Genomic DNA, 26216 nt, shown 5'->3' with positions numbered 1-26216 from the left:
CTGCGACCCCACCTTGGAAGGGAGAGGAAAAAAAAAAAAGAAAAAAAAAAGGATCCGCCTCTGCTTTCGCTGCCACCTAGCCGGCTCGCCAAGATACCACGCATATGGCGAACTGGCACTCACAAGAGTGTCAAACTAACAACTAATGTATCCATCCGAGCCTGATCTTAGACTCTAACTTCGTGGCTGTCGCCTGTTAATAGTTGCAGTTGAGTGTCATGTCGTGTCAAGTGCGGATCTACACTGTGCAATGATGAAGGGCTTGATGTGCTAGCTCTTTTGATTTCTCACGACATAGCGTGCATTTCAGTCCGACGCCTTGTATTTACTCCTGTACTCCTCAGTTCTCCGGATGTCGTCCTCCGTAGCAAAGCTCTTCATACCAGCAATGATGTCGTCGAGGGTAAGGATGGCAATGATGGGCAGGCCGTACTCCTTCTTCAGGGCACCGAGGGCGCTGGGCATGGGCTTGCTGTCGTCTCCGTCGGGCGACGGCAGCTTCTCCATGCGGTCGACGGCGACAACGATGCCGACGACCTCGCCGCCCTCCTGGCGGATCTTGGCGATGGCCTCGCGCTTGGCCGTGCCCGCGCTGATCACGTCGTCGACGATCAGGACCTTCTTGCCCTTGAGCGCCGCACCGACAATGTTGCCGCCCTCGCCGTGGTCCTTGGCCTCCTTGCGGTCGAAAGACCAGCTCACGTCGGCGTAGTGCGCCGGGTCCAGCTCGCAGAGCCTGTTGAGCGTCCCCGTGGCCAGGGGGATCCCCTTGTAGGCAGGGCCGAAGAGTATGTCAAAGTGAAGCCCGGTCTGCTCGCGAGCCTCTATTATGGCCTTGGCGTATGCGTTTGCGATTGAGACGGAGAGAGAGCCGCGGTGGAAGTTGCCGGCGTTGAAGAAGTATGGGCTTATGCGCTTCGACTTGAGCTCAAAAGTGCCGAATTTGAGTACCCCGCCATCAATGGATGCCTTGAGAAAGTCCGCCTTGTAAGGCGCTAGAGTTTGGTCGGCCATTTTTGGTTTCTTTTTCTATTTCTGTTGGCAAAAGTAAAGATTTTTTGAGTACGTATAGCAGGGGATCGGTATAAATATTTTTTAATTTTTTAATTTTTTTCAAACAGGAAGTGTATGCGCAAGGCAGTGATGTTGGCACAAGCAAACAATGTTCAAGGATGGGACTGATTGAACAAGCGGCCATTGTTAGCGTCCCCAAATTCTGATCGGTTTTTGTTACCTTTCATGGACCAAATCAGGGCAAGCCCCATCCATACCTTTGTTATCGCAAACTCATCTACCATTGTCTCTTTTTTTTCTCCCTGGGCTGAATGTCTATTCACTTGGCACTACCAAATCAAAGAAATATGCTTGTGCTAAGCTCTAAATTCTATTCTCGCAAAGAAAATGGCAAAAACAACAGATGTAGTGCGTGCAGGACAGCACCGTCATCAAACTGCTCAGCTGCTGGTATTTAATCTCAGTATTCAGGCGTAAATTTGCCTGTGGGACTCTGTGTGGGGCGGCCGATTTCTCTGGCTCTTGTAGCCATCTGTTCTGCCGGTGCAAACCTAAAACCCTCCAAACACCATGCGTAGAAAACCCCCATACAACGAGAAACATCGCGCTTAGATTTGACCGATCTTGGGCGGTCCGGCTAGCTCAAACACCTAGGCGAGCTGTCAGTTCATCCGTATGGGCTTGACTGTTGATTAGGGGCTTCATACCATGTCGTGCCAGCCACCACCTCCGAATTCGCATTTGCTTGCGCCGATATGCTTGAACCCAAATCGCTTGTAGTATGCAACCAGGTGCTAATCGACATAATTTGTCAGTACTAACAGCTTCGCACTGATAGAAGGCTAGACTTGTCAACTCACATCCTCGCAGATAAGTACAACCCTATCAGCAATACCAGAGTTGTTGACCTGCTGCAAGTATGCCTTCAGTATCAGCTTGCCGAGACCGCAACCTTGCAGTCGAGGTACAACCGCTAGCGAGTGAATGGCCACCGTCCGACTGCTTTCCCGATGTCCAACTTTGGATTCCCTAAAGCCGGCTGTCTTCCAGTCTTTTGGATAATCCATATCACTATCCGTGATAACATTGGACTGTGATCCGGTCGCAATGATATGAGCGAGCAACACGCTCACAGCACCGTTTTCTCTATCCGTCTCAACTGGTTTCGCCATGGGAAGAGTCTCGATCTCGAAAGCCTTGGCTTTGCTGGGAACGACAGTGCAGTAAAGCCCTAGGCACAACTCGGGACAGGCTGTGAGTCGATACTCGAGCTAAAATCGATGTAAGCATACGTATCCGCGAACAAAAATTATATCGGTGAAGGCGGCAAGCGGCATGTTCTATTCCTGGTGCAAGTATAAACACGTGTACAGATACACGATCTATAATCACTCACCTTGTCCCTTGTGGCGCGATGGTGTGCTGGAAATGCTGCATTCTCCAACGCAACGCACGAACCAAGGTCGGATATACCAAGGGGTCCAATGTTGGGCGCAAACGTGAAAGGCAAGATCTTCTGAATTGGCGAAGTGTTGTTCTCGTCTTCGCGCCGCTTGTGACTGAGACTCCTCTGAAGTGCCGCAAACCCTTCGTCAACATCTTCATCCATATCCACAGCGCCTTCGTCGTCAGAGCTGTCTGGTATCGCTAGAGGACGTGGCATATTCACACAGACGTTGCTCGTAAGTTGGCGTTCTTAAAAGTTAGAGGAGGATCAATTCCACGACTTTTAGTCGCTGAGACGTGTTCGCAGTTGCTGGTTAGCCGTTTAGTACGCCGGCGTGAAGTGGGTGGACCAAATGATCGAGGTTGAAAAATGTACTATGCAGTTGAATGGGTAGTGACTGCGGCGATCGATGCGAACTGCGAAGGGATATAAGCCAATCCGACCTCAATTTGTCTCTCTGTTTGCTTGTTAGTGCGTGCTAGGTACAATCTACCTCTGTGACGTAGGTAGATAGATACCTAGGTACCTTAGATCAGGAGGTGAAGTATCTTACATACTGCGCTAAGTACGGTTGTGGTACCTTAAATAAGAAGAAAAGACGAGGGGTTGATGATAATTGTGATCAAAACTTCAGGTTGGACTTGACCTGATTTAAGACTAAAGATTGAGGGGTAGAAGTTCAAGCTACGAGCAGGGAATACGGGGAAGTCATGCAGTTAGGTTACACAAGCTGTCGGTAATGCTTTCCTGCTTTCTGCCAAGTAATGAGGCAGCGCACATATCAATGGAAGGTAAGTAGGTAGGTAGGTGTTACCCCAAGAAGGTAGGTTGGGCCGGTCGACAACCGAAGGCAGGTAGTAGTAGTCAGGGCACAAGAAAGTTATGAAATTATTGCGCATGCGCAGTGGTGAATGATAGGAACACTCTAAGCGAACCGATTGTGAACTAGATAGGTATGAAAGCACTTCAAGGTAGGTAAGGTATGTTAGGTGGATTTGTCCTGGGTTTCGTGCCTGGAGACAGGCGTCTCTTGCTTCTGCAGAACACGCCAAGAACAATAACATCAAAGTCTTGGAAGGATGGCGCGTGACGGCAATACTACAAGCCGGTATAGGTGTGGGTGGGCCGGATACTGGCCGAACCCAGTTATGATGAGGAAAGGAACTGAGGCATCTTTGCCTAGGAGATCGCACTCCTGTCGACCAAGAACATACCGGTATTAGGTACAGGCAAATCCGCCCAGCAGAGCTGGGACTGGCTAGCCTAAACAGTGTACCTTAATCGAGATTGGGTGGTAACAGGCCGCTAAGCCCCTTTCTGATAAAAAGGGTGGTGAATATGGGCCGGTTCACCTGCCATCCCATGACGGGATGTGGAGTGCTGAGAGGATGGGGCTGCCAAGATGCATATGCCTCACCTACGGAGTACGGAGACTTATGTACGAAGTAATTGTCCGTCTATCTAGGGATACCATGCTTTCAATTCGTTTGTTCTCATGTGTTGAAATACAATTGGCTACAGTAGTAAACAAAACAGTCTCGCCAGTTAGAATGTTGGGCTCGATGTCTTGTGAATCAGATTGTTGCATAAAGTACTGTAAAAGGTAAGGTACTTTACCTTGCTTGGAGTAATGTATGCGTGCAACCTCTTATATGCTGATATCATGAATATCATTGCGAAACCAGTACTCTATCCAAGGGGTCAACTGTCACTTGGTTTTAAGATATCTACGGTACACCGCCATAGCAACATCCCACCGATCGTCTGGGGTTACTGGGTTAATCTGTTTTTAGCCCCGATCAGTGATTGACCCCCAACCGCCAGTATATCTTGCCACACGTGATGTGTATGAAAAACAGGCTAGCCCATTTATGGCACTACATCATCTTCTATGTATGGCATTTTCTGGAAATTCGGGAATATTTTTCCATCCATCGCGGCCACTGGATACCTAGGTACCTTATCCTAGGGTACCTACCTACCTCGGGCTCCTAAACTGATCTAAGAAACAGCGCCTTTTGCAGATTCCTATGGGGAAGTTGACCCCACTGCCCGCTAGATCCATAATTATGGGGCGGCCAACCCCGCGGCGATGACGGTGCTTTGCTTGCTAATGCTTGGCTGGCTTCTATGCCCATCTAGAATTGAAGCTCATACCTTGTCAAAGCTACCACAATGATCCCCCGAACTAGTCTAATGCTAACCAATTACAGCCCCAACTGTCCGTTGCCCGAACACTTCCGATTTCCGATTCACAAAGCAACAAGCAACGTGTCGGATCGATTGACTGAATACACCGATTTTCGGGTTTTACTTTCTTCAAATTTCTCGTTTGCCCAAAGACAAAACAAAAAAACAGACGCAAACCGGTCACAAGCGTCGCTTGTACATCCTTCCCTTGTTCGAGACCCGTCCGCTACGATCAACAAGGGCAGACACGCCCCCCAACCATCACAATGTAGTCACACCTGCAGGTTCTGCGTCCCGATCCAATCTGTCTTTGATGGCTAACTTGTGTGGCTTGCAGGCGTGTCACTCTGAGTATCACAAGGCCAGATGCCGAAGACCAGGAGATTCTCTCTCTGGAGATCTTCCCGGACATGACACTCGACACGGTTCGGAGCTCCGTTCAAGCCGAGACTGGCATCGACCCGATATCACAGCACCTCTACCACAACGGTCGTCTAATTACAGACAGCTCAAAAACAATGGAGCAGTTGCAGATAGGCGATGGCGAAATGCTCGCGCTCCATGTACGGTCGCCGAGATCAAATGCCGGTGCCGGCCCTTCCAATCCCGGGAGACAACAACGCGAACAGCAGGGTTCTGCTGCACTAGATCATGATCCAGAGGTTATGAGACTTACCATACTGGGAGACCCGGCCACTCGGGCGGTGGTCGAAGCCAGGAACCCCCAACTGGCAGCGGTGCTTGACGACCCAGTGGCCTTCCGGAACATGATATCTGGTGACCGGGATCGAGAACGAAGGGAGCGTGCGGAGCGACAGAGGGCGATACAGGCCTTGAACGACGATCCATTCAACGTGGAATCACAAGCCAAGATCGAGGAAATGATCAGGCAGGAATGTGTACAGGAGAACCTCCAGAGTGCCATGGAGCACACTCCCGAGGGCAAGTAACCTGTACATTTTCGCATGCTGCTCGATTATGACCTAACTGCTGACATTCTCCTAACCGCATTCTAGTCTTCGGTCAAGTGCATCTTCTATACTGTAACGTCGAAGTCAATGGCAACAAGGTCCAGGCCCTTGTGGATTCAGGTGCGCAGGTGACTATCATGTCTCCGGCATGTGCCGAGGCTTGCGGAATCATGAGGCTAGTGGACACACGATTTTCAGGCATTGCCCGTGGCGTAGGAACGGCCAACATCATCGGAAGAGTCCACACTGCCCCCATCAAGATTGGCAGCCTCCACCTACCCTGCAGTTTTACCGTCATGGAAGGCAAGGCAGTCGACCTTTTGCTGGGCATAGACATGCTCAAGAGGTATCAAGCTTGCATTGATCTCATGAAGAATAAGCTTGTTATTCAGGGTCAAGAGATCGATTTCTTGGGTGAGGCCGACATACCAAGGCAGTTGGAGGAACAAATTCTTGATGAACCTACCATCAGCGGACCAGGTGGCACAACGATTGGTGCGCGCTCGGGTGCAGTCAGGGCTCCAGCAGCAATTGGTGCATCAGCCGACGCAGCCGGTCCGACGTCGACCACCCCTGCACCATCGGTCCCCGCACCTGCTCAAGCCTCAGCGCCGGCATACCCTCAAGAGCACATTGATACCTTGATGGGCTTGGGATTTAGCCGAGAGAAAGCCATTGAAGCGCTGAGATCGACCGATGGAAACCTGGAATATGCTGCGAACTACCTCTACCAGCAGCTGTAACGGTTGTCCGTCACTTAACAACGCCAAGATGTGGTAGAGGACTGAGCTAGTCGCAAGTTCTGAACGCGCGCTTATTTTTTATCAAGTCTGGTCTGTCGGCAGGAGCTCCAGATATTCTTGGCGACCAAGACCTGAATGTTTTGCCACAATAATATGACCACTTACAATCTTTAGCAGTGCGGTTGCGACGTCACTACCATGCCACCTTTGTCCTCTTGATTCTCGACTATTTTGATTTTGGTATTTAACAATCACAGCGTGTTTTGCTACCATGGCGCAAATACGGAATGGCAGGCGGCGATGCATATTGGCATGGTAAATTCGGCTTGGACCCAGGGAATAGAACTATGATTTATGCGAAGATCTTTCAACGCGTAATGTTTTTCTTTTTTTCTTGAGTGCCCAATAATAAGTGTGTAATTGAATCGAATAAAGGAAAAAAAAAAATTCGAGCGTAGAGTCATCTCGCACCATTCACCACGAGATCTTTGTTGACACGCGAGCTTTTTGCTCGGTCAAATGATTTATAGTTACTCTGAAAAGTATGTGCAGTGCATATCAACGAATCTTGTACACGCACGGTTTGAGAGCTTTAGCCTCCTCCGTCACACCCGGTGCGTCAGGAACCTCCGGTCCACGTTTCCTAGACAATCCTGTGATCTCCAGGGGCTTAGGGGTCTTGGTCACACACTTGCCAACCGTGGGGGCCGCCCCCTTGATGAAACGCATCTTGACAAACATCTTGTTGCTGAGGTCAATCCCATCGCCGCCGTTGCCGCAAAGTACAAAGCCCCGTCTTGTGAGGATTTCCACAAAAGCCGAGACGTCAGTCTCCCCTCGCCTGTCATCGGCTCCATCAACCTCGACGGCGAGTGCCTCTGCCTGCCCATTAGCATCGACGTCTTCCCCTGCCTTGGCAGACTTCTTGCGCCTCTTGCCGACGCTGTGGTCCACGACGGCCGCGGCGCCCTTCTTGTTCCTGGCAGCGGCTGGCGCGAACCGGCTCTTGATCTCGGCCACCCACAGCTCGCCCTTCCAGTGCAGCAGTCGGTAGGCCTCCTCGATGAAGGCCGGCCAGTTAGTCCCCATGAGAGCGAGACAGAAGACGGCGACGTTGACCGAGCCATCCGCGAGGGGAACGTTGGCCATGTCGGCCTTGGTGACGTGCGGCGCCGGGCTGTGCAGATCGAAGCTCAGGACCTGGACGCGCAGCTTCTCGGCCAGGGGCTGCAACTCGCTGCCAAGCCTCCCGTCACCGCAGCCCAAATCCGCCACGGTGCAAGTGCCTGCGGTGCGCGGCAGAGGTTCGAGTTCGCCGGGGCCGGGCGCAGGCTGCCTCTTCGGGGGCCGCTTGCCGTTCTTGCTGTGGAACGACGGCGGCGGCCGGACGGAACCCCGAGCGCGGATGTCGGCAATGTAGCCGTCCACGGGGTTCTCGGGCCAGACCTCAACCTGCTGGCGGAACCCCTCGTGGTACTCGGCAAACATCTCGGGCGAGTCGTCAAACAGCTTGTAGGCCTCCTCTGACGGACGCGTGTACAGCGTTTCGTTGAGGTGCCTGAAGCGAGCAGAGATGAGCTTGGCGCGCATGGACGCCTGCAGCGGGGTGAGCTTTGGCGGCGGCGGCGGCGGCGGCGGCGGCTTGCTCGCTACTGCTGGTGCTGCTGTCGTCGTTGCCGATGGCTGGGTCGTTGGTGAGGATTCGGCGGCCTCATCCTTGCCGCCCTGCTTCTTGTTGTTCTTGTTCTTCTTGGATTTTTTTTCTGACTTGCTGGCCGAGTCTCCATCTACGGGACTCGCCTGGTCAGGTTTTTTTGACTGGCTATTCGGTGTTGGTGGTGCTGCCGCTGCTCCGCCAGGAGGGCGGTCACCTTTCTTCACCTTTTGCCGCTTGCTGTCCTTTGGCTTGGAAGAAGGCGCACCCTTGGTCTTCTCCTTGTTTTCAATGATCTGCTCCCAGAGGTCTGTGACATTGTCTTTTGTTACATCTTCGGTGGGAGCTTTGGCTCTCTTTCTTTTCCTTGAGGGTGCAGCTGCTGGGGCATTTGAAGATTTTGCTGCAGTCTCTGTCTTGAGCTTATCTGCAGAAAGCGACCACCCAGGGACGGCAAACATTTTGACTGACTGTGTTTCTGCAATCCAACAGCAGATGTGACCCTTTTGAATTGACTGTCAAACTGATAAACGAGCTTTTGCTTCCTCAGTCCGGAACCTGGGCAATTAACAAGCTTTAGCGGACTACAGCACTTTTTTTTTTCGGCAGGTGGGTGGGTGGTGGAGAACAAAAAAAAAAAAAAAAAATCCAAGCTCGGCAGTCATAGCTCTTAAGCTGCAAGAGTGGTTCAATTTCCCCAACACATGCACAACACTATAGTTTCTCAAACTCTTAATACTTCTGATCATCTTTTGCCCTGCAATCGCTCAAAACTCCCCTTCAAGAAGCAAAAAGACATTCATCTAAAAAAAAATGAATACACTGCATTCATTTCTCAACCGCGATGCAGTGTAAGGCAGACAGATCACGGCCAGGGCATAGACGCTCGCTCCACCTTTGATCTCACGGGTGCGACGGTGCCCACGATATTTTCGTCGGCCGGCTAACCACCTACTTCTCTGCTCGGGTCAGAGGAGTCTTTTCCAGCATCACCAGGTGCGATTTCAGAACGGGCCCGGTGAAACACCGTCATATGGATCCTTTGATCGTCATTGCAGGTATGTACAAAGCCCAGGCAGTACAGCACAGAATACACACCTGCAATTATGAATTGCGCGTTGTTCTCGATACCTACATGCCGATGTGTAGCCATGGCCTAAAGCTTGTACACCGCACGCCGGTAAATTTGTTCCATTGCCCAGTCGGGCCAGACCAACAGCGACTGGACTGACTGGCAAGCAATCCCGACACGGCTAGAAGCCGGGCGAACGCATCTTGTCATTTGGGATGGCTTCGACTTCATTCTTCCGAGAGACTTTCGTCCATCTACTCATGGAATTGCGGATGCATGCATGCCCGTTTCTGGGAACTCCAGCATTCTATCCTGTAACTATATAAGGGTTGACAGTGAGGAGTCACTTGGAGCCTCATATTGTGTGTTGGCTCCAAAATTTTTTTTGGCTCTGCATTTTACTACCGGCGTACATTCTATTGTCTGACCAACCCACAAAATCTTTTGCCATCACGGAATAATAATCCGGTTCAATATCAGCACCTTGCAAGAATACTTGCAAAAACAGAGCCTGATACAGCACCTAAGTGCCGCGGGCGTCATCCGACTTGCCCGGTCTCTGTGGATGGCATGGATTTATGCTTTCTTTCAGGGCTGTTCTTCCTGCGAGTCCGAGCAGAGGAAAGAAGAAAAAGAAATATGGCACAGGGCTCACAGTAAACTTGTCGAGTCTCCACCCACTTCGCCGCAATATCGGTGATCGCAAAGCAGGACAATTCATATGCTTCCTCCCGTCAGGAGTCACAAAGGCGGCCTCTGTTCAACAACGCCCTCGGTTCGTCAAACTGGAGGCAGCTGACATGGACAGTTGCACTAATACACCTACCTAGCCGGAGCATTTCTCTATTACGCAGCTAACACAATCCGAGAACGCGGACCAGACGGGCGAAATTCAAGATGCGTTGTGCTCGGATCGAACGTCAGGTTGGTTTGAGTGCATTGGAGCACTAAAGTCTCGTTCGTATGTCCAGTACACTGTTATTTTGGTAAACCGTCGTCTTTCACCCGCAATTCAACCATGGTCCCCGCTTGAGGTACTCGCACCGTCCTGGGCAGACTGGCTGGAGGCCGCCTATATGGTACCTTTGGCACACACCAAATGGAAAGACTATATTGTCTTTCGCCACATATGCGGAAGGGCCGGCGTGACCGAATTATCTCGAATATACACGGGTAACGTGGGCCCAGGCGCTGTGCACACGCCTCACTGTTCCCAAGTGGTTGAAGAGGAAATTGTTTTGCCCTGGTTCGGCCTATGCCTTGGATGTTTACGTTCTCCTCCGATGAAGTAGGATTGTCGGAGTGATTGCGCACAACGCCGTATCTCGCGGAAGACTCAGGACTACAACATACATGCACCTAAGGGACAGGCATGATCGACACACGAAAGGCTCTTGGCTGTACGATCAAATGCGAACATTGCGTGTTCCACAACGTCACCTTGATTTAACAAACATCCTGATATCCTGGCAGGGCTTAGTACGGAGTATTATAATCAGTCACATCATTTGGGCTAGACGCCGGCACTACTGTAGAGACAGGGAGCCATCCAGGGCAAAAGGGAGCTCGAAATTGCTTCCTAGCAAGATGGCTCGAAAGAAGCAAAAGTTCGCCAAGTTCTTTGGGTACAATCATCCAATGATGGCTTTCTCCCGAGATTTTGACTAGGCTGCTTGGGGATGGCATTTGCTTTACGTCCGCAAAGTTGGAGGTGCCTGTGTCTCCTCAATTGCTGTCTCGCCCCTGAGTGGACGCCTCGGTACGCCCGTGCTGCCCCCCTGATTGGACACCGGGAGCCTGGCCGCTGCAAGTGCATGGGAGCCTCCGCCCAGTCTGTCTACTACTCCGTATGTAGGTAGGTAGTCAGTTGTTTCTCAATTGGCTTGCGCGATCCCGCGCCTCTGCTAGTCTAGGCTGGATTGGGCCTGCCGGCCCGCAGAGCACCTTTTAGCAGCCTGAGGACTTGGCCATGACGAGCCCCGCATGAGAAAGCTAGCCAGAATGGTTTTACCTTGATTACTAGGGAGGTTGGCAGGGCACTTTTTTAGGCTACCTAGGTGAGTTGGCACCTGAATCTATCCCCAACTACCTACTGTAGTCTACAATAGCTGTATGGTGATAACATTTTGAAATCCCCCGCTTTGCACGGACTTAGGTTTAGGATAAAGACAAGATAATCCTACCTCTGTGCAAGGGGTTATGTCGTATCCCATCTGGAGTTTGCCCCCACACGTACTTCCTACACATTCTATAACCCCGTTCCTGGGACTGGTCGACCTGAAAGGCCCCATTTTAGCCGTTCTGGCCCGATCTGTGTGGAGCTTCAACACCTGACAGATTTAACTGACAGTATATCGCCCACACCAAGCCCCCTCCAAGCCTCGGTTCTTCACAACCACAGTGCTTTGTGGGTATGAGAGAATTACATTTTCCTACGAAGCTCTACTCTTTCTTGCGCAATCTCACAGTAGAAAATGAGAGGTTGTAGTCGATCACTAGTAAATAGCATGTCATGATTCTCTGAACTGAAATAAAAACACTGTTCAGGTCCTCATCCTCGACAACATCAACAACGGCAAACAAAACCCCTGTATATAAGGCAGGCAAGAATACACAGTCGCCACATTTACCACGACTTGCACAGGCCTATCTCATCAACATTCAACTACGTTTGACCGATGCGGAAGTGCCATCACCCACTCCCGGACAAAAAAAGAACCGCTGTACACTGCCCAGCCGATCGACCCACGCTGGGCGAGGTTACACTAAGCCTCTATACATTAGTGCTGGTATATTATAACCTACCCGCCGTGTCTACTCTTCCACGGTTTCCCCTCACCACCCGGATTTCCCGCCTGGCAATCTACCAACCGTGCACGGAAACAAAAAAGAAAAGAAGAGAGAAAAAGAAGAAGAAGAAGAAACCCGCCATCCCGCTCTCGATCTGGCTGGCAGCTTTGCGTATTATTCGCCTTTGACAGTGACTTAATTTGAGCTCACGGTCAAGGCACTCGGCTATTTTGATTATCTAGATGACAGTGTGCTCTTCATCCATTGTGTATAGGCTACCCCTACTTATCTACAAGGTGTGACTAGAGCTTTTCACATTATTATCTACTTGGGCCCTGATTGATTCGACAAGGCACTCATCGATCAGTCAAGCAAGCGAGCGAAGCTTGTGGCTAGATACACGTCATATCTAGCTAAAAAGTGACTGCTCCCCCATCGCAAAAGCCCGGCAACGAGCGAGCTGGGCTTGCTACCCTCGAGAGAACGAAGAGCCAGACAGTGGCCGGCGAGCTAAGTCGCCCAGGCCGTGTACCTGTTCTTTCTGATGAGACAGTTCTCGGCCTGACAGAGCATGGATTCCACTAGTGTGCAGGTCGAGGCAGGGCGTTCCGACGAAGATGACCCCAGACGGGGCTCAGAACAAGCTGGTGGTGCGGAAAATGAGGAAGATGACGGGACTCAAAAGGCTCCCGTCAAGAAGCGCACTAAGACGGGATGTTTGAGTATGTCCCCCTTTTCTTGTCAAACTCGGACCCCGCTGTAGAATCCGGGAAAGCTTGATTGAATAGAGAGAAGCAGACAAGATCTGACAGACCACCAAGCTTGCCGAAAGCGGCGTATTAAATGCGACGAGCAGAAGCCTACTTGCAACAACTGTATCAAGTCGAAGAGGCAGTGCATCTACGGGAGTCAACGTGTCATTTTCAAGGAGCCCATAAGTGCCTACGGAGGCCCGTACGGTCCAATAGGCTACCAGTCTCTCCACGGGTCTGAGATGAATGCCCAAATGGCTGCAGCCACGGCTGCTGCTGCAAGATCGCGGCAGCAGCAGGGCCAGCTCCCCATGATTGCTCCAAGACCACCGGCAGCAGTCGGCCCACAGCCTGGCGCTCCAGAGTTTGGAGGTCTGTATCAAGGAGTACCGCAAGCCATATCGTTCACAGACCCGTCTGGTATAAACTTTGCTGCATCTGGAGCCTATCAGGGTTACCCGCCCGAACATATTGGCTCGCATGCAATGTTCCTGCAGCAAACACCAGTACATCACCTTCAAGGACTGCCTCTCCAGCAGCCCTTGGACCAGACTACACAATTCCAACAGGTCGTGCCTCAGCGCATTGCCCCACCTGGATACTCTGTTGTTAGAGATCATGATCATGACGCCGTTCCGCCTGCATCGACGACAAGCTACCAGCCACAAGCCATTGCCTCCACCAGCGGGTTTGCCAACTTCGATTCTCAGGGGCAACTTGGGCCTTCGGAGATCACGGAAGCTTGGCAGAAACCCGAAGAGCTCTATTGGCACAGCGATGATGAAGCCTCGATGGTTGATTCTGATGACGAAGAAGAGGACGAGGATGACGATACTTTCGACCGCGAAAGGGATGCCACAAACCTCAGGTCAAACCATATGGGCATCATGGTTAGAAGACAGGTTAAAGGCATGACTGCGGACGGGACATACGGGACTCAATTGCGGACGCCGGCGTCATGTCTCGGAAGCGATGACATGCTTGCAAGCTACCATCCAGCGGCACACATGTCACCTCTCAATGATGGACAGGTAGCCCTAGTATTTTGGCATTTCGTCAACGTTACGGCTCGTGCTATGTCTTTATACGAACGTCACCCACTGGATGCATCGCCAATGTTTCAAGGTCGCCCGGTGCCAAAATCCCGCCAGCACATCTGGACCTGTATGCTTCTTTCCCTCCTCCAGGTTCCCTCCTCCAGGTTTCCTTTGACAGGGCCAGACTTGGCCTGTAATTTTTGGTCTCTATACTGACTTGTCTCGGCAGATACCTTCCCCATCATTGCCTTCCATCATCCCGCACTTCTACAGGCGATGTTGGCTCTGGGAAGCCTGCAAATGGCCACACTGCAAAACGCACCGACGACGGCTTCAATGAAACACTATCATTTGAGCCTCCGAAGAATAGCCAAGAACTATCAAAGTCCCAGCAAAAGAACATCGCCAGCTACCTTGGCGGCAACGCTACTGCTGGGGTTCTATGAAGTCTGGAATTCGGATCACGAAAAGTGGTGCAAGCATCTGTGGGGTGCCCGGGCAATTCTGAAAGAGATACCTCTGCGTAGCATGACGAGGGACTATTTGAGGACCAAGCGAAAGATGAAGAGCGCGGCACAAGCTGCTGCCGGCGGCTATTCATCCAATGACGGTATCTACTACCAGGATCTCTCTGGCGACTTCTCGGACCTTTTTGACACCCAAATCGAGGGCTTCAACGCCGGTTTCCTTGAAGAGCTTTCCGGTCAACCAGTCAACTTTGGTAGCGATGGCCAGGTCATCGAGGACTACGACCCAAGCAGACACCAAAAGTTGATGACAGAGAAGGACATGGAGGACTACAAACAGATTGTAGACTTGAACTGGTGGTATTGCAAGATGGATGTGTATCAAAGCATCCTCGGAGGAACTAAATTACTGCAAGTTGTCCCCTTTCGGGAAGTGAGTTATACTTGTACTGATTGGCCTTCTTTGATCACACAGCATGGAATATCAACTCTGGACACAGGTCGCCCCAAGAGCAGCTATTGGGCGAATCGATTCCATGTGGGCATACCTCAACCCCTGAAAGATCACCACACGTTGATACTGACCACTACCATCAGATACGGAACCTATGATCACTTGATACTGCTTCTGGGCAGGCTCTGCAACTTTGCATCCAACGACCTGGCCCGCAAGCGGATGGCCTGGGCAAAAGGGGCAGGCGGCGGCCCACCGCCGGGCAAACCACAAGGCGGGCCCGGAGGCGGAGGTCCAGGGCAATCGCCACCCTCGTTCGCGGGCATGATGCCGACTTCGGGTAACTTCTCGGTACCGGCAGGCTTCAGCCCCCCGAGAGAGCCGTCGGGAAATACGAGCGGCCCAGCCGACGAGACGAGCCTCGATGAGCTTACAAACGCCGCCCTTGCCGAGTGGGAAAGCATCCGTCAAGCCTTTGAACTCTTCCACAGCTCCCTAGGACCCGACTTTGGACCGCTAACGTCGGAATTTGAGCCCCCGAAGCCGTCGCCGTTCGGCCCGGCGCTGACGTACAGGACTTATAGCATCGCTGGCGTCTTTATGAACTACTATATGGGATTGATAGTCTTGTACCGTGCACACCCGTCGATGCCTCCTGTAGCCATGGCCGCGGCCGGCATGGCGGCGCAGCAGACGGGCATGTATGCAAATACGATCGGGCGGATATTGGCCGGACTGGTCGATGTGACGCCGGGCATGAGCGAGATCACGACGGTGGTTGGCGGTATACTGATCGAAAGCTGCTTTCCCATGTTTGTCGCGGGGGTACAGGTAAGTTACCACATTCTTGTCATTAAAATAAAGTTTTGAATGGCACAGTCGGATCCAGAGGGGGAGCCGTCCAAAGAAACTGGGATTTTCTAACAAGATTGGTCCCGTCCGCAGTATCAAGATAACAACCAGAGAGGATGGACCATCGGCCGACTCCTCGACGTGGCGCGGCTCACAGGCTGGCGATCGGCGCACCAAATCGCGGGCGGTTGCGAGTCGGCCTGGATCAAGGCGGCGTCGCTCAAGCGCGGTCCGCCCTACGAGCGGCCTCGGCACCTGATTACGCCCTCCAACGGGTCCGTGTGGAACGGGCCCAGGCGCATCGACAAGCGCATCAAGGAGCTCGAGGACGAGCGGGCCCGCGACGGCGAACCCGAGGGCCAGTTGGTCCTGGCCAAGGAGGAGAAGGCGCACTTTGCGCTCGGCCTTATTGCTGTCGAGCATGACTTTCATAGGTTGGATCTTTCGCGGAATGATTAATTGGAGGAAGGAGGGATTTGGGGGATTTGGGGGATTTGGATTCCGGGGTTTTGGGTGGGCGTTTCCAAAAAAAAAAAAAAAAAAAAAAAAAAAAAAAAAAAAAAAAAAAAAAAAGCTCAATACGCTGGAGTGGGTGTCATGGTACGTGTACGCAGTGCTAGATCTCCATTCTCCACGGGGTAACTTCTATCATATTTGGTTCTATTTTCAACCATACGCGTTACCCCTTTTTGCAAGATGGAGATCACATGATTCCTACTCAGCACATGAAGCCACGATGGAGAGACATCACACATGCAAAGATGATCCAGCAGTGCTGCAGCTTCCATCATGTGTGCTGATTGGTGCCGGGCTATTATACATACTGCTTGTGGGGGGGTATCAGGTCTGCAGAAAAAAAGTTCTATGCAAGCCGAACTTCCCGACCTGAAGCTGGTGATGCGGATGATATTTTGGCTTCAAAAAGTAGTCCCCGTAAGAGGGTCAAACGTGCTGGATTTACCGTCTAATTCCCACTCTAGTTTGCAGGTAACCGGGCAACGACAGTTGCCATCTCCTCATCTGTGTATATTCTGAAACCCTTCTCCTTGGTTACACTGGCCAGCTGGACATTCTTGGCGTCCAGCTTCTCCTCCATGACCTGCTTCAACGTCTTGAGCACAAGGGTCTCGGCATCAGTGATGCTCAGGGACTGCACAATGGCAAGAAGAAAAAAAAAAACACATTAGTATTAATGACACCTAAAAAAAAAATTTCATGGAGGGCAGAGTTAGCTTCCGCCTCAAACGAGGGGCACGCACCTTGTGGTACTCGTTCTGCAGCTCCGCCTGGGCACCCTCGGAGCCGCTACCGATGGCCTTGGCGTCGTAGCGGTAAAAGGTTCCGCTGGGCTCGGCGTGGTAGAGTTGGGGACCGTCCTCATCGTACCCGGCGATGAGCAGGGCGACGCCAAAGGGTCGGCTCATGATGGACTCCTCGCCGTCGGCGCTCTCGCCGAAGCGCAGGGCCAGGTCGCAGATGGCCTGGGTGCACGACTCGACGCGCAGGTCCTCGTTGTAGTTAAAGGCGTGCGACTGGCACTCGACGCGGGCGTGCTCGACCATGCTGCGGGCGTCGGCCTGCAGTCCCGACATGGCGCAGCCGATGTGGCGGTCGATCTCGACAATCTTCTCGACCGACGACGTCTCGAGCAGTGTCGACGTCACGCGCTTCTCGACGCCTAGGACTACGCCCTCTGATGTCGCCACGCCGATAGCCGTGCTGCCGAGCTTGATGGCCTCGAGGGAGTATTCGACCTGGAACAGACGACCTTCCGGGGAGAAGGTGCTATGGTTGGGAGGGTGGTTAACGGAGCGGCTTTAGCAAGAGGGGGGATTTTGGATGCGGACATACTTGATACCCCGATCTGTGCACACAATGGTCAGCAAGAATTCAAAGTAGAGGTTCTATGAAGCTGTATTGAAACTATCGATCGGAAGCTTACCGTATTCTGATCTTGCCATAAACATCTTGGCGGTATTGTGATGTTAGGTGAATTTGACTTCTTGAGGCGGTTGGTAGGTGGTAGCTCTGGCTGGGATGGATAAGTGTCGACAGTTGACAACCTTCACACTCGCAGGGTCATAAAATCGTAAATTTTCCTCGTGGTTTGGTCCAATATGCGGGTGCAGTTATTTGTTTCTCTGGGGACAAGTTTTAGATGGGAGGGAGCTTGAGGATTGGCGGTTGGTTTCCTTTGACGTACTACCCTGCATAGCCCAGGCAAGCAAACGAAGGACGACGACAGCTCCGGCTGCCTTGCACCACCACCACCAGTGAGTGGAGTGGAGGGAGGTAATGGTACCTAGTTGAGAGCACGGGCCATCATAGCTCACCACCACCGCGGTCCCTGCAAGCTCCCCTCCAAAGACCCACTAAATCCACGAGTACGGCGGGGCAACCCAGCGTGTCTAGCAGAAGCGCGTCAATTGTCAATTGGGTGGGCACTTCACTTTCAAACCCAACCCAGCCCATCCTCGTACTTAGGTACTTGGGTACGTATTAGGCATTTGGTCGCGGTTGGGCGAAGGAAAAACGAGGTGCTCCTAGCTGTCTCTGCAGCTCTCACAGGACCCGCCCAACAACATCTAGTTCTAGCCAAAAAAAACTAGACAGCGGGCAGTCCAACAAATGCCACGACAGTGCCATAGCCATATTCGCGAATGTAGGCAGAGCATATGTCGTCGACAGCCGCCAGATCGGTTGCTGCCGACAAGATGAAGAAAACCAATGGCGCAGGACTAGCAGCAGACTCGACGACAAGATCGGGCGCGTCGCGATCCCGAATGAACTCTGCCGCAAACAACATCAACAACAATAATACCCCAAACGATACCAGCTTCAGGAGCGAGCGCGAACGACACAATGCGCGATACAAGGAGGCCTCGCCCCAGCCCGACTCCCAATCCACCTCTCAGACCAGCCATGGCTATTCCCAGACGTCCCATAAGAGGTCCGCCTCGGGCAACCTGCGCCCATCTAGCAAACTTGAGGAGAGAAGGACCGAAAAGGTCAAGGTGACAACCCGCGAGACGGTCGTATCCCGCACCAGGAGTCCGGACCGCCGTGGGACGCAACCAGCCCACAGAGAGCAGAGGGGCAATGACCCCGGAAAGCACAGAGTGGCCACCGAACTGCGGCCCAAGGACAATCGCCCTGAACAGCCGCAGACAGTATGGGAGCCCGAGGCGTCGCTTCTGCCTCTCACTACGGCACCACTGGCCTCGCGTATCTCCATCCCACCCCTGGCGTCACATCAGCCTACGGCACTGCAGCCCAGACCCTTGTACGAACTTCCGCTCGCTGCGCAGGAGGCGTTGATCTTGGAGGATTTGCTTTATGTATTTATGGGTATTGAGGGCCAGTATATTCGCTACGCCAAAGTCTACAACCCCAACGAGGAACGAGATCGCCTTACCGGTCCCACCTTTAGAATTCTTCCAGGCTTGGATCCCAGCTTACAGGACCTGACCGCATCGATGCTGAGGATGGCCACTCACTACTCTGCTCTCATGGAGTTTGTCGATGTACAGAGCAGAGATGAGTTTGGGACTGTAAACCATGCTCTTTGCGCCTCTATACGGAAACTCCTCCAGGACTACCTCGTCTTGATCGCGCAACTAGAGACACAATTCTTGACCGACGATGGTTTCACTCTCCAAGTACTCAATATTCACCTGCTTCCAACAAGTCACATGATGCTGCAGCTGCATGGCCTGGCGCACGAGCTGCTGAAGAAAAACGCCCTGTTGGATGATGAGAGTGATGAGTCAAGTGACGACGATGACCCCAATGACTATGACAAGATTGTCAACCAGCTGAGGGAAGGTGGCGATATCATTCCGGGAAACATGGGTGGCAAGAAAATATCTAAAGGTGGTGCAGTTTTGGGCATCATCACCAGCAGACTTGACACCATGTCAGGAGACCCCGCGGCCCGCGCACTGTTGACAACGCTGCTAAAGGATGCCAGCAGGCCTTATATGGCCATGCTCAATGAGTGGTTGCATCACGGTGCAATAAATGATCCACATGCCGAATTCCTAGTCAAGGAGCAAAGAAGCATCCGCAGGGACAGGCTTGAGCAGGATTACACAGACGAATACTGGGAGAGACGATATACCATTCGTGACCAGGACGTACCTCCGCAGCTGCAAGGGTTGAAGGACAAGGTTCTGCTTGCTGGGAAATATTTGAACGTCGTACGAGAATGTGGAGGCGTCGACGTCAGCAAACAAGTCAAGGACGTGCCCTTGACCTTTGATGATCCTCGCTTTCTGGACAATGTGCACAATGCCTACGCTCACGCGAACGAGTCTCTGATGCAGCTGTTGTTGACGGCGCACTCGCTACCTGCTAGACTGAGTTCGATGAAACACTACTTCTTCCTTGACCCGTCTGACTACTTCTCGTACTTCCTCGAGCTGGGCGCCGCGGAGCTTAAGAGGCCCGTCAAGTCGGTCAATACGAGCAAGCTGCAGTCACTGCTGGACTTGGTCCTGCGCCAGCCCGGCACCGTGGTGTCTCTTGATCCTTTCAAGGAGGACGTAAAGGTAGAGATGAACGAGGTCCCTCTGATCAAGTCACTGCAGCGAGTGGTCAACATTACCGGTCTTGATGTGGGTGAGACGTTTCAGCCCTCGACAAGCATGCCTTCGGAGACGGACAAGAGTGCCATTGGGTTCAACTGCTTGCAGCTCGACTACGCGGTGCCCTTTCCGGTCTCTTTGGTTATCAGCCGAAAGACTGTGTGGCGCTACCAGGCTCTGTTTCGCTATCTCCTGTCTCTACGTCACCTCGAGTCTCTTTTATCGAACCATTGGCAGGCTCACAACCAATGGGCACTCTGGACTCGTCGAAGCTCGTCACACCGAATTGAGGTGTTCAAGAGGCGAGTTCTCACGCTGCGTGCACGAATGCTGGTATTCGTCCAGCAGCTGCTATACTTTTGCACGGCTGAGGTCATCCAACCAAACTGGCACAAGTTTATGCAGAGCCTCGAGAAAAAGGAGGGTGCTAAAGGATTGACGCGGACAGTAGACGAGTTGATGCAGGACCACGTGGGCTTTTTGGACACATGCCTGAAGGAGTGCATGCTTACGAACAGTAAGCTCTTGAAGGTGAGTAAATCAACAAAATTCAGTGATAACAAAAGAATAAATCAAGATTGGAATGACTTATTAACTAATTTTTACGTAAACTCGTCAGATCAACGCCAAACTCATGCACACCGTCTTGCTCTTTGCCACATACAGCAGGTGGTTTAATCAAGAGTTGAAAAAGGCAGACCCGGACCTGGCAGGACCAACAAAGCCGGCTGGCATGTCGGATCGGGACTGGGCGCTCATCCAGGCCCTCCCTACAGAGAGTAAATCCTCGCATTCGTCGGGTGGGGAGAAGCCCAGAGACAACATGTTTGAAATCCTCGCCAAGTGGGAGGTAAACTTTAGTCGACACCTACACATCATGCTAGACTCACTGAACCACTATGCGGCGACGGAGACGGTGGTACTCTTGAGCTTATGCGCCCGGCTTAGCGCGGCAAGCGAGGGTATAGAGACCCCTGGGGCAAGGGAACCGGACAACGATAGCACCTGAGGAGCTTGATTTTATATATATGTGACTCTTTTGAGTTGGGGCATCTATAGAGGTGCCCGTCACTCGGTTTAGGGCACCGTATGATGGACATGTTTGATTCCTAAAATGGCTACCTATCTACTACATACCTTTTAAGGTACCTGGTGTAGTGTAGCCTAGATAGATGATGGGGCGTGTTTTCGGCGTTCAAGATACCCAGATTTTCAATGGCAGAGGGGCCGCTTGCTATTTAAAGGGAGGCAGAGCCAATCGATCAATCACCTGCAGTTTCTTTTCTCAGTTCCATCAGGCGGTTGCATGCACTAAATTATATAAAGGCTATAGCGCTATACTGTGCAGGGATATACAGTGTGATATTCCACGATTCAAGTACAGCACACAGTGTCGGAAACAACCCTATCGTTGAACATAATGCAAAAGAACATCCCGATCTTGGTCCCCAATCAAACCAAGTCAATCTCTCTCCCTCTCGTCAAACTTACAAATGGCGAGCTATTCATCTCTCTAGTATAGCTCGACACGAACATTCGCCTAGCAAGGTGTAACGAGCGGTCGAACAACAGATACAGAAATACAAATAAATTTAATATAAAGAAAAGAAGAAAAAGAAATCTCAAAAAAAGAAGAACGGCAATAACCGCCACCGATCAATACACCATGGACCGGCAGACGACAGTCGAGCCTACGATTGACGAGGAAGACCTCAGCGTAACGTGTTGCGCACCCGCTCGCGCTGCCTTTGACGACTTGACGCGCCCTATAGTGGTTGGAGAGTCCTTTGCGAGGTGAGACAGCAGATTGGCTCTTTTTGTGTAGCCTTGTTTATAACGCCATCTCGCACACATTGCGGCAACCGGGGAAGCTGTTTGGTTGGCTTCCGTTAAGGGTTGTCTCACAAGGAAGCCGGTCGCTTTTCTCTTAATACATATATCATCTTATCTCTTTTTTTTCGCTGAAAACACTTTGTTTTTGTAAAAAAAAAAAAAAAAAAAAAAAAAAAAAAAAAAAAAAAAAAAAAAAAAAAAAAAAACTCTTATACAGGATATGGAAGTTCAGTAGAATATCCGAGCACAAAAAGCATCATCCGACTTCGAACAACGGAGAAATAAAACAAGACACCTGTTCCTAACTCGATGCTACTCCCTCGATAGAGCCAACAAACGCGGCGATGGCGTCTTTTTCGCGTGGCCATTTCTCGGCCCCTTGCTATTTGAGAACGAGGCGAGCGACTGCCGCGACCATTGCGCCAATGAACGAAGTAAATGAACCCCACCACCACCAGACCAAACCTCTCTTTTCTCTTTCTTTTGTATCCGTATACTACCAAGCATAAACCCCTACCCTAAACAGACCAGAAAAAAAAAAAAAAAAAAAAAAAAGAAAAAAAGACTAACATGTCCCTACAGCCTTTCTTTCCTATCTCCGCCTAGCAATGTTCATGGCCCTCGTCTCGGCCGCCATCATCTTGTCGTTCCACCTCAAGCTCGAGCCCACCGAGATGGAGCTTCGCATGGCCAAGCCCTTGGGGTTGATCTTTTGGGCCCTGTCGACCGCATGCTTGGGGCTAGGACTGACAAACTACATCAGTAGGAATCTTTTTTTTTTTTTTTGTCTCGCCCTTACCGTCTTGTGTCTTATTCTGTCCTTGTCTACTGACTCTTGATGCACACTCCAGAAACCATTGACAAGTATGGCAGGCGTGCGGCTCTCGTCCAGTCTGGATGGAAGACTCAGAGTGTATGTTTTATGTCCTTGGCTCAGTGTCCCTCCCCCCTGTGCTGTGTCTTTTTGCTGGTCAACCGAGCATGTAAACTAATACGCACTGGCCGCAGATTCTGACCCTCATCGTGGTGACGATTGTTGGAACATGCGTGACACTACTAGTCATCAATAAGCTGGTCCAGAATTAGTTGTAGCTTTTGAAAGGGTATATTTGGTGCTTCGATTGCTACGCAAAGGTGTACAAAGTTAGCCAGTTCAGCTCCGATGTTCATACCTAACATATTAACCAAGGCCTCGAGGATTTTCTCAGCGCCTCTTCGCTCCTACTCTCTTCTCTTAGGATTTGCGCAAAACAAATCTACTCTGAAATCAAGAACCTGCTCGTTGTCACAACCGCCCACAGTCTGCCGAAACTCAGTAATGTACTTCAAGGCGCGCGCCTCATGCTCCACAGCACCCTCCGTCGCCCCGTCCCACGAAATCGTCGGTAATTCGTAAAGCGCGGCTAAGACCCCACCTCCCAGCATGGTATCAAGCAGAGGACCCCGAGACAGAATCACGGGCTCATCGCTGCCAATCCTGTGTTTTTTTGAGCGTTGCTGGTCTCGGTACTCTTCAGGAGGCCGCTGCAATTCGGTATGGACTGTGGCCATCTTTGGAGATGCAGCCGGACTCGGGTAAAGTGTAAAGTAGCTTCGTGCCCGGCAAAGACGGAGAGCGTGTTCCAGCCAGGCGGGGAACCGGGTGCTCATGACTTTTTGAGATAGTAGCTCTGGAAGGTCTTCTCTGCTGGTGCTTCCCTGTACTTCAAGCACCTGAGACACAAAGTCGTGAAGCTCGATCCATTTGCCGCCGAATATAAGCATGGCGTGGTTATTCGGGGCTTGCCAGAGGAATGAGTACTTGCTTATCGGTACTGCGGTGTCGTCGGCAACTGGTGGGGGTTCGAATGGACCTGATCCTTCCAAATATGCGTCGGGCGATACCAGACTGATGCCGAAAAGACGGCTCAGCGATTCCTCGTGGATAGCAGCGTATGAATATCTGTACTCCAAGACTGAATACTTGAGGTCTACCAATCACAAATGTCAGCCAGCCCCAGATTTTGTATCGGCAACATGAGTGACCATAGATAGGTAGGGCACAAGCCCCAGAAAAGACAGAAACCTACAGTGGAAAAAGTTAGGTGAAAGCTCAGCCTCTGGTGAGAGGACCAAGACGTGCGAGTGTGCAGGCCGCGTAGGCCAGAACGATTCAATGAACCGAACAGAGCTCTCGTCCTCTGTCAAAGTCTTTCTTGCAATGCGATGCCTGACTGAGAACTGGCGAGGTGAATTGGACCCGCGGGCAGGCCCCGGAGGCCATACAAATTTATGCAACAATTCTGCAGTCTCGGGGTCGACTTTATTAGGCAAGTCTATTGTTATATGAGGGACGTGAGATGAGCTAAAGTCTGCAGAGCGGAGTGATTTGAGCAACCTGGCGAGACTGCCGGAAGCTCCGGGTGTTGCATGTATGAGAATGTCGAAGGTGACTTCGTTCCAGACTATAAGTACCACCACAGGTTTTAGCAGTATGCTTTACATGTCGAGCAGGTACTCGGGAAATTTCAATACTCGGGGGGGACTTACCGGTAAGAGATGCGCTGTCTAATTTTGTCATCCAAGACAGCTTTTCTAATCCATTTGCCGGCATCTCGATCAAGGTAGTATCATGGGTTGTGACGTGGTTCTTCATAGTCTGCATAAAGTACGTTTCCTCGACGGCATAGTTGTCGACGATGATGGCTTGCGGGTTCATGTAGTGGGTGATTTGAGCTGCGCCCTGTTAGCAAGCCGACTTTCAGTTAATGAAATGAAGTGACACTTGTGCTCCAGACTTACAAAGTGCTTTCTCGATAGCTTCTGCCATCCGAGCTTCAGTAGATCTCGCAGAATTATCAGGTCGAGCATCTGCGTATGCATCTCATGTCAGTCTTATTTGACACCTAGCTGTTCGACATGATCTCTTGAAATGCTCGGTCTGGATCTTACCGTGAAACATAATACGACAAGACTTGTCAATGCCGTTTATCGCTTGCAGCTGCAAATAATCCATATCACTTCTGCTCATCAATACAAAGTGAACATAACTCCTTAGCTCTTGGCCCATCTGACAAGCCATGGGAAGAAGTCTGGCAACGCTTTTGAGACTCGATGCAGCAAACAAGACATTCTTATTAAGCCTGTTGAAACCCCCCGTCCCTGCGATGGCGTGGAGAGAGGCGCTGAGGGCAGGGAACTGGATGTCATGGCCGCTGAAGACCTCGGCCGGCTTTGCGGGCTGTGCGGGCTCTGCGGGCTGCGCGGGCGTCATCATTTGCGTGCCCTTTGACCCCGGAGCGGCGGCCGACGGCGGCCGATTCCATGCATCATTCCCAGGGCCGGCATTTGGATTCCAATAGTTGGGACGTCGGCGATCCCTGATGGGAACATCGGTCGGAATGTTGACGACAAACTGGTAGACCAAGAACACGGCAATAGCCAAAAGCCCAATACGCTTCAGGGCTCTTCGTGGTTGCAGAATGACGCGTTGTACTGAGGGCGTCCAGGTGGCGCCCAGGCCTTTCCGGTCCGTCCTGTGATCATCATTTTTCTTGCCGATTTCCTCGTCGCTGAGGAAGAGATTCGGGACTTTTACCATTCTGGCAAGAGATCTTGCATGCTATTTTATCGCCCTTTTTGAAGGTGAATTGGTGTGAACGGTGCGCTATACCACCGACTAAGGCGGGTTTACCGATTCCTATGATGTTGCATGGGGCTCCTTGACAACATGGCAATGGAAGTAGGAGATCCGGAGCAACAAGAGACAAAGCAGTGTCACCTCGGCCCTTGGGATTTCGGCCAGCGAAGAGCGCAGAGATGAGTTGCACCCGGTGATGATTCTCTGGGAAATTTCTTTTTTTTTCAAGTAAATTAAAAAAAAAATCAGAACCGCAATTTCAAGCTTTGAAGTATGGTCTGTTAATTGAGTTGTGATAATGAACGATTCTTGAATCTGTTGGTTTCCACGAAGTTGGCAGTTTAAGCTCTAAAGCTTCCACGCTTGCTTGAACCTTGAACAGACACCCTTATGACCCACCCACTTGGAGCTGTTTGGGTCCCCTGCCATACCCTGCATACCGGTAGTGCTACACTGCAACTGTGAGACCAACCATCTAAACATAGGTACATACAAGACACGCCTTACTTAGTAGCTCAAAGTGGGTCCCACCTGCGAATTTTTTTGGGCTTGGAATTAATTCAGTGAGAAGATCAAAGTTGGAAAGGGTCTAACGATCTTTTTGATTAAGCTCGTGTTTCAGCATCCTTTTTCGAGGTTGTTGGAAATATAATCGCTATTTTCCAGCGGAAAGGTTTTTGGGGTTTTTTTTTTTAAACATGAGCGAAGCCGTTTTAATCTCATAACTTCCACTTT

At 51.4% G+C, this 26216-nt stretch overlaps 10 protein-coding genes across 10 annotated transcripts; 4 read left to right on the top strand and 6 right to left on the bottom strand.

The window, feature by feature from the left end:
- Nucleotides 1-306: 306 nt before the first annotated feature.
- On the bottom strand, nucleotides 307-1014 carry PgNI_07541 (uncharacterized protein; the record flags this gene model as incomplete). Its single annotated transcript, XM_031127551.1, has 1 exon — nucleotides 307-1014. The coding sequence occupies one exon, from the start codon at nucleotides 1012-1014 to the stop codon at nucleotides 307-309; it is 708 nt and encodes a 235-aa protein (XP_030981520.1).
- Nucleotides 1015-1316: 302 nt separating this feature from the next.
- PgNI_07540 (uncharacterized protein) lies at nucleotides 1317-3330 on the bottom strand. Its single transcript, XM_031127550.1, has 5 exons — nucleotides 3015-3330; nucleotides 2411-2918; nucleotides 1875-2285; nucleotides 1722-1808; nucleotides 1317-1664 (listed from the first exon to the last, which is right to left on the bottom strand). Exons 2-5 carry the CDS (start codon nucleotides 2675-2677, stop codon nucleotides 1623-1625), a joined length of 807 nt encoding a protein of 268 aa, XP_030981521.1. The 5' UTR covers nucleotides 2678-2918; nucleotides 3015-3330; the 3' UTR covers nucleotides 1317-1622.
- A 1731-nt stretch (nucleotides 3331-5061) lies between these two features.
- On the top strand, nucleotides 5062-6365 carry PgNI_07539 (uncharacterized protein; the record flags this gene model as incomplete). The annotated part of the gene is made up of 2 exons (XM_031127549.1): nucleotides 5062-5569; nucleotides 5668-6365. The coding sequence occupies 2 exons, from the start codon at nucleotides 5062-5064 to the stop codon at nucleotides 6363-6365; spliced, it is 1206 nt and encodes a 401-aa protein (XP_030981670.1).
- A 558-nt stretch (nucleotides 6366-6923) lies between these two features.
- PgNI_07538 (uncharacterized protein) lies at nucleotides 6924-8480 on the bottom strand (the record flags this gene model as incomplete). The annotated part of the gene is made up of 1 exon (XM_031127548.1): nucleotides 6924-8480. The coding sequence occupies one exon, from the start codon at nucleotides 8478-8480 to the stop codon at nucleotides 6924-6926; it is 1557 nt and encodes a 518-aa protein (XP_030981669.1).
- Nucleotides 8481-10670: 2190 nt separating this feature from the next.
- On the bottom strand, nucleotides 10671-10907 carry PgNI_07537 (uncharacterized protein; the record flags this gene model as incomplete). The annotated part of the gene is made up of 1 exon (XM_031127547.1): nucleotides 10671-10907. One exon carries the CDS (start codon nucleotides 10905-10907, stop codon nucleotides 10671-10673), a length of 237 nt encoding a protein of 78 aa, XP_030981663.1.
- A 1146-nt stretch (nucleotides 10908-12053) lies between these two features.
- Nucleotides 12054-15902, top strand: PgNI_07536 (uncharacterized protein; the record flags this gene model as incomplete). Its single annotated transcript, XM_031127546.1, has 5 exons — nucleotides 12054-12603; nucleotides 12670-13797; nucleotides 13900-14513; nucleotides 14613-15422; nucleotides 15537-15902. The coding sequence occupies exons 1-5, from the start codon at nucleotides 12453-12455 to the stop codon at nucleotides 15900-15902; spliced, it is 3069 nt and encodes a 1022-aa protein (XP_030981662.1). The 5' UTR covers nucleotides 12054-12452.
- A 517-nt stretch (nucleotides 15903-16419) lies between these two features.
- PgNI_07535 (uncharacterized protein) lies at nucleotides 16420-17410 on the bottom strand (the record flags this gene model as incomplete). The annotated part of the gene is made up of 3 exons (XM_031127545.1): nucleotides 16420-16593; nucleotides 16703-17211; nucleotides 17386-17410. 3 exons carry the CDS (start codon nucleotides 17408-17410, stop codon nucleotides 16420-16422), a joined length of 708 nt encoding a protein of 235 aa, XP_030981665.1.
- A 604-nt stretch (nucleotides 17411-18014) lies between these two features.
- Nucleotides 18015-21258, top strand: PgNI_07534 (uncharacterized protein). The gene is made up of 2 exons (XM_031127544.1): nucleotides 18015-20560; nucleotides 20649-21258. The coding sequence occupies exons 1-2, from the start codon at nucleotides 18119-18121 to the stop codon at nucleotides 21036-21038; spliced, it is 2832 nt and encodes a 943-aa protein (XP_030981664.1). The 5' UTR covers nucleotides 18015-18118; the 3' UTR covers nucleotides 21039-21258.
- A 437-nt stretch (nucleotides 21259-21695) lies between these two features.
- Nucleotides 21696-22948, top strand: PgNI_07533 (uncharacterized protein; the record flags this gene model as incomplete). The annotated part of the gene is made up of 5 exons (XM_031127543.1): nucleotides 21696-21823; nucleotides 22190-22296; nucleotides 22445-22624; nucleotides 22714-22775; nucleotides 22871-22948. The coding sequence occupies 5 exons, from the start codon at nucleotides 21696-21698 to the stop codon at nucleotides 22946-22948; spliced, it is 555 nt and encodes a 184-aa protein (XP_030981191.1).
- Nucleotides 22949-23083: 135 nt separating this feature from the next.
- Nucleotides 23084-25442, bottom strand: PgNI_07532 (uncharacterized protein; the record flags this gene model as incomplete). Its single annotated transcript, XM_031127542.1, has 5 exons — nucleotides 23084-23832; nucleotides 23932-24306; nucleotides 24392-24577; nucleotides 24644-24712; nucleotides 24794-25442. 5 exons carry the CDS (start codon nucleotides 25440-25442, stop codon nucleotides 23084-23086), a joined length of 2028 nt encoding a protein of 675 aa, XP_030981666.1.
- Nucleotides 25443-26216: the final 774 nt, after the last annotated feature.

Source organism: Pyricularia grisea, assembly GCF_004355905.1.
Source record: "Pyricularia grisea strain NI907 chromosome Unknown Pyricularia_grisea_NI907_Scaffold_4, whole genome shotgun sequence".
Taxonomy (NCBI): Eukaryota; Fungi; Ascomycota; class Sordariomycetes; order Magnaporthales; family Pyriculariaceae; genus Pyricularia; species Pyricularia grisea.
Note: the sequence above shows the minus strand (reverse complement) of the source record. Positions and strands in the feature narration are given on the sequence as shown.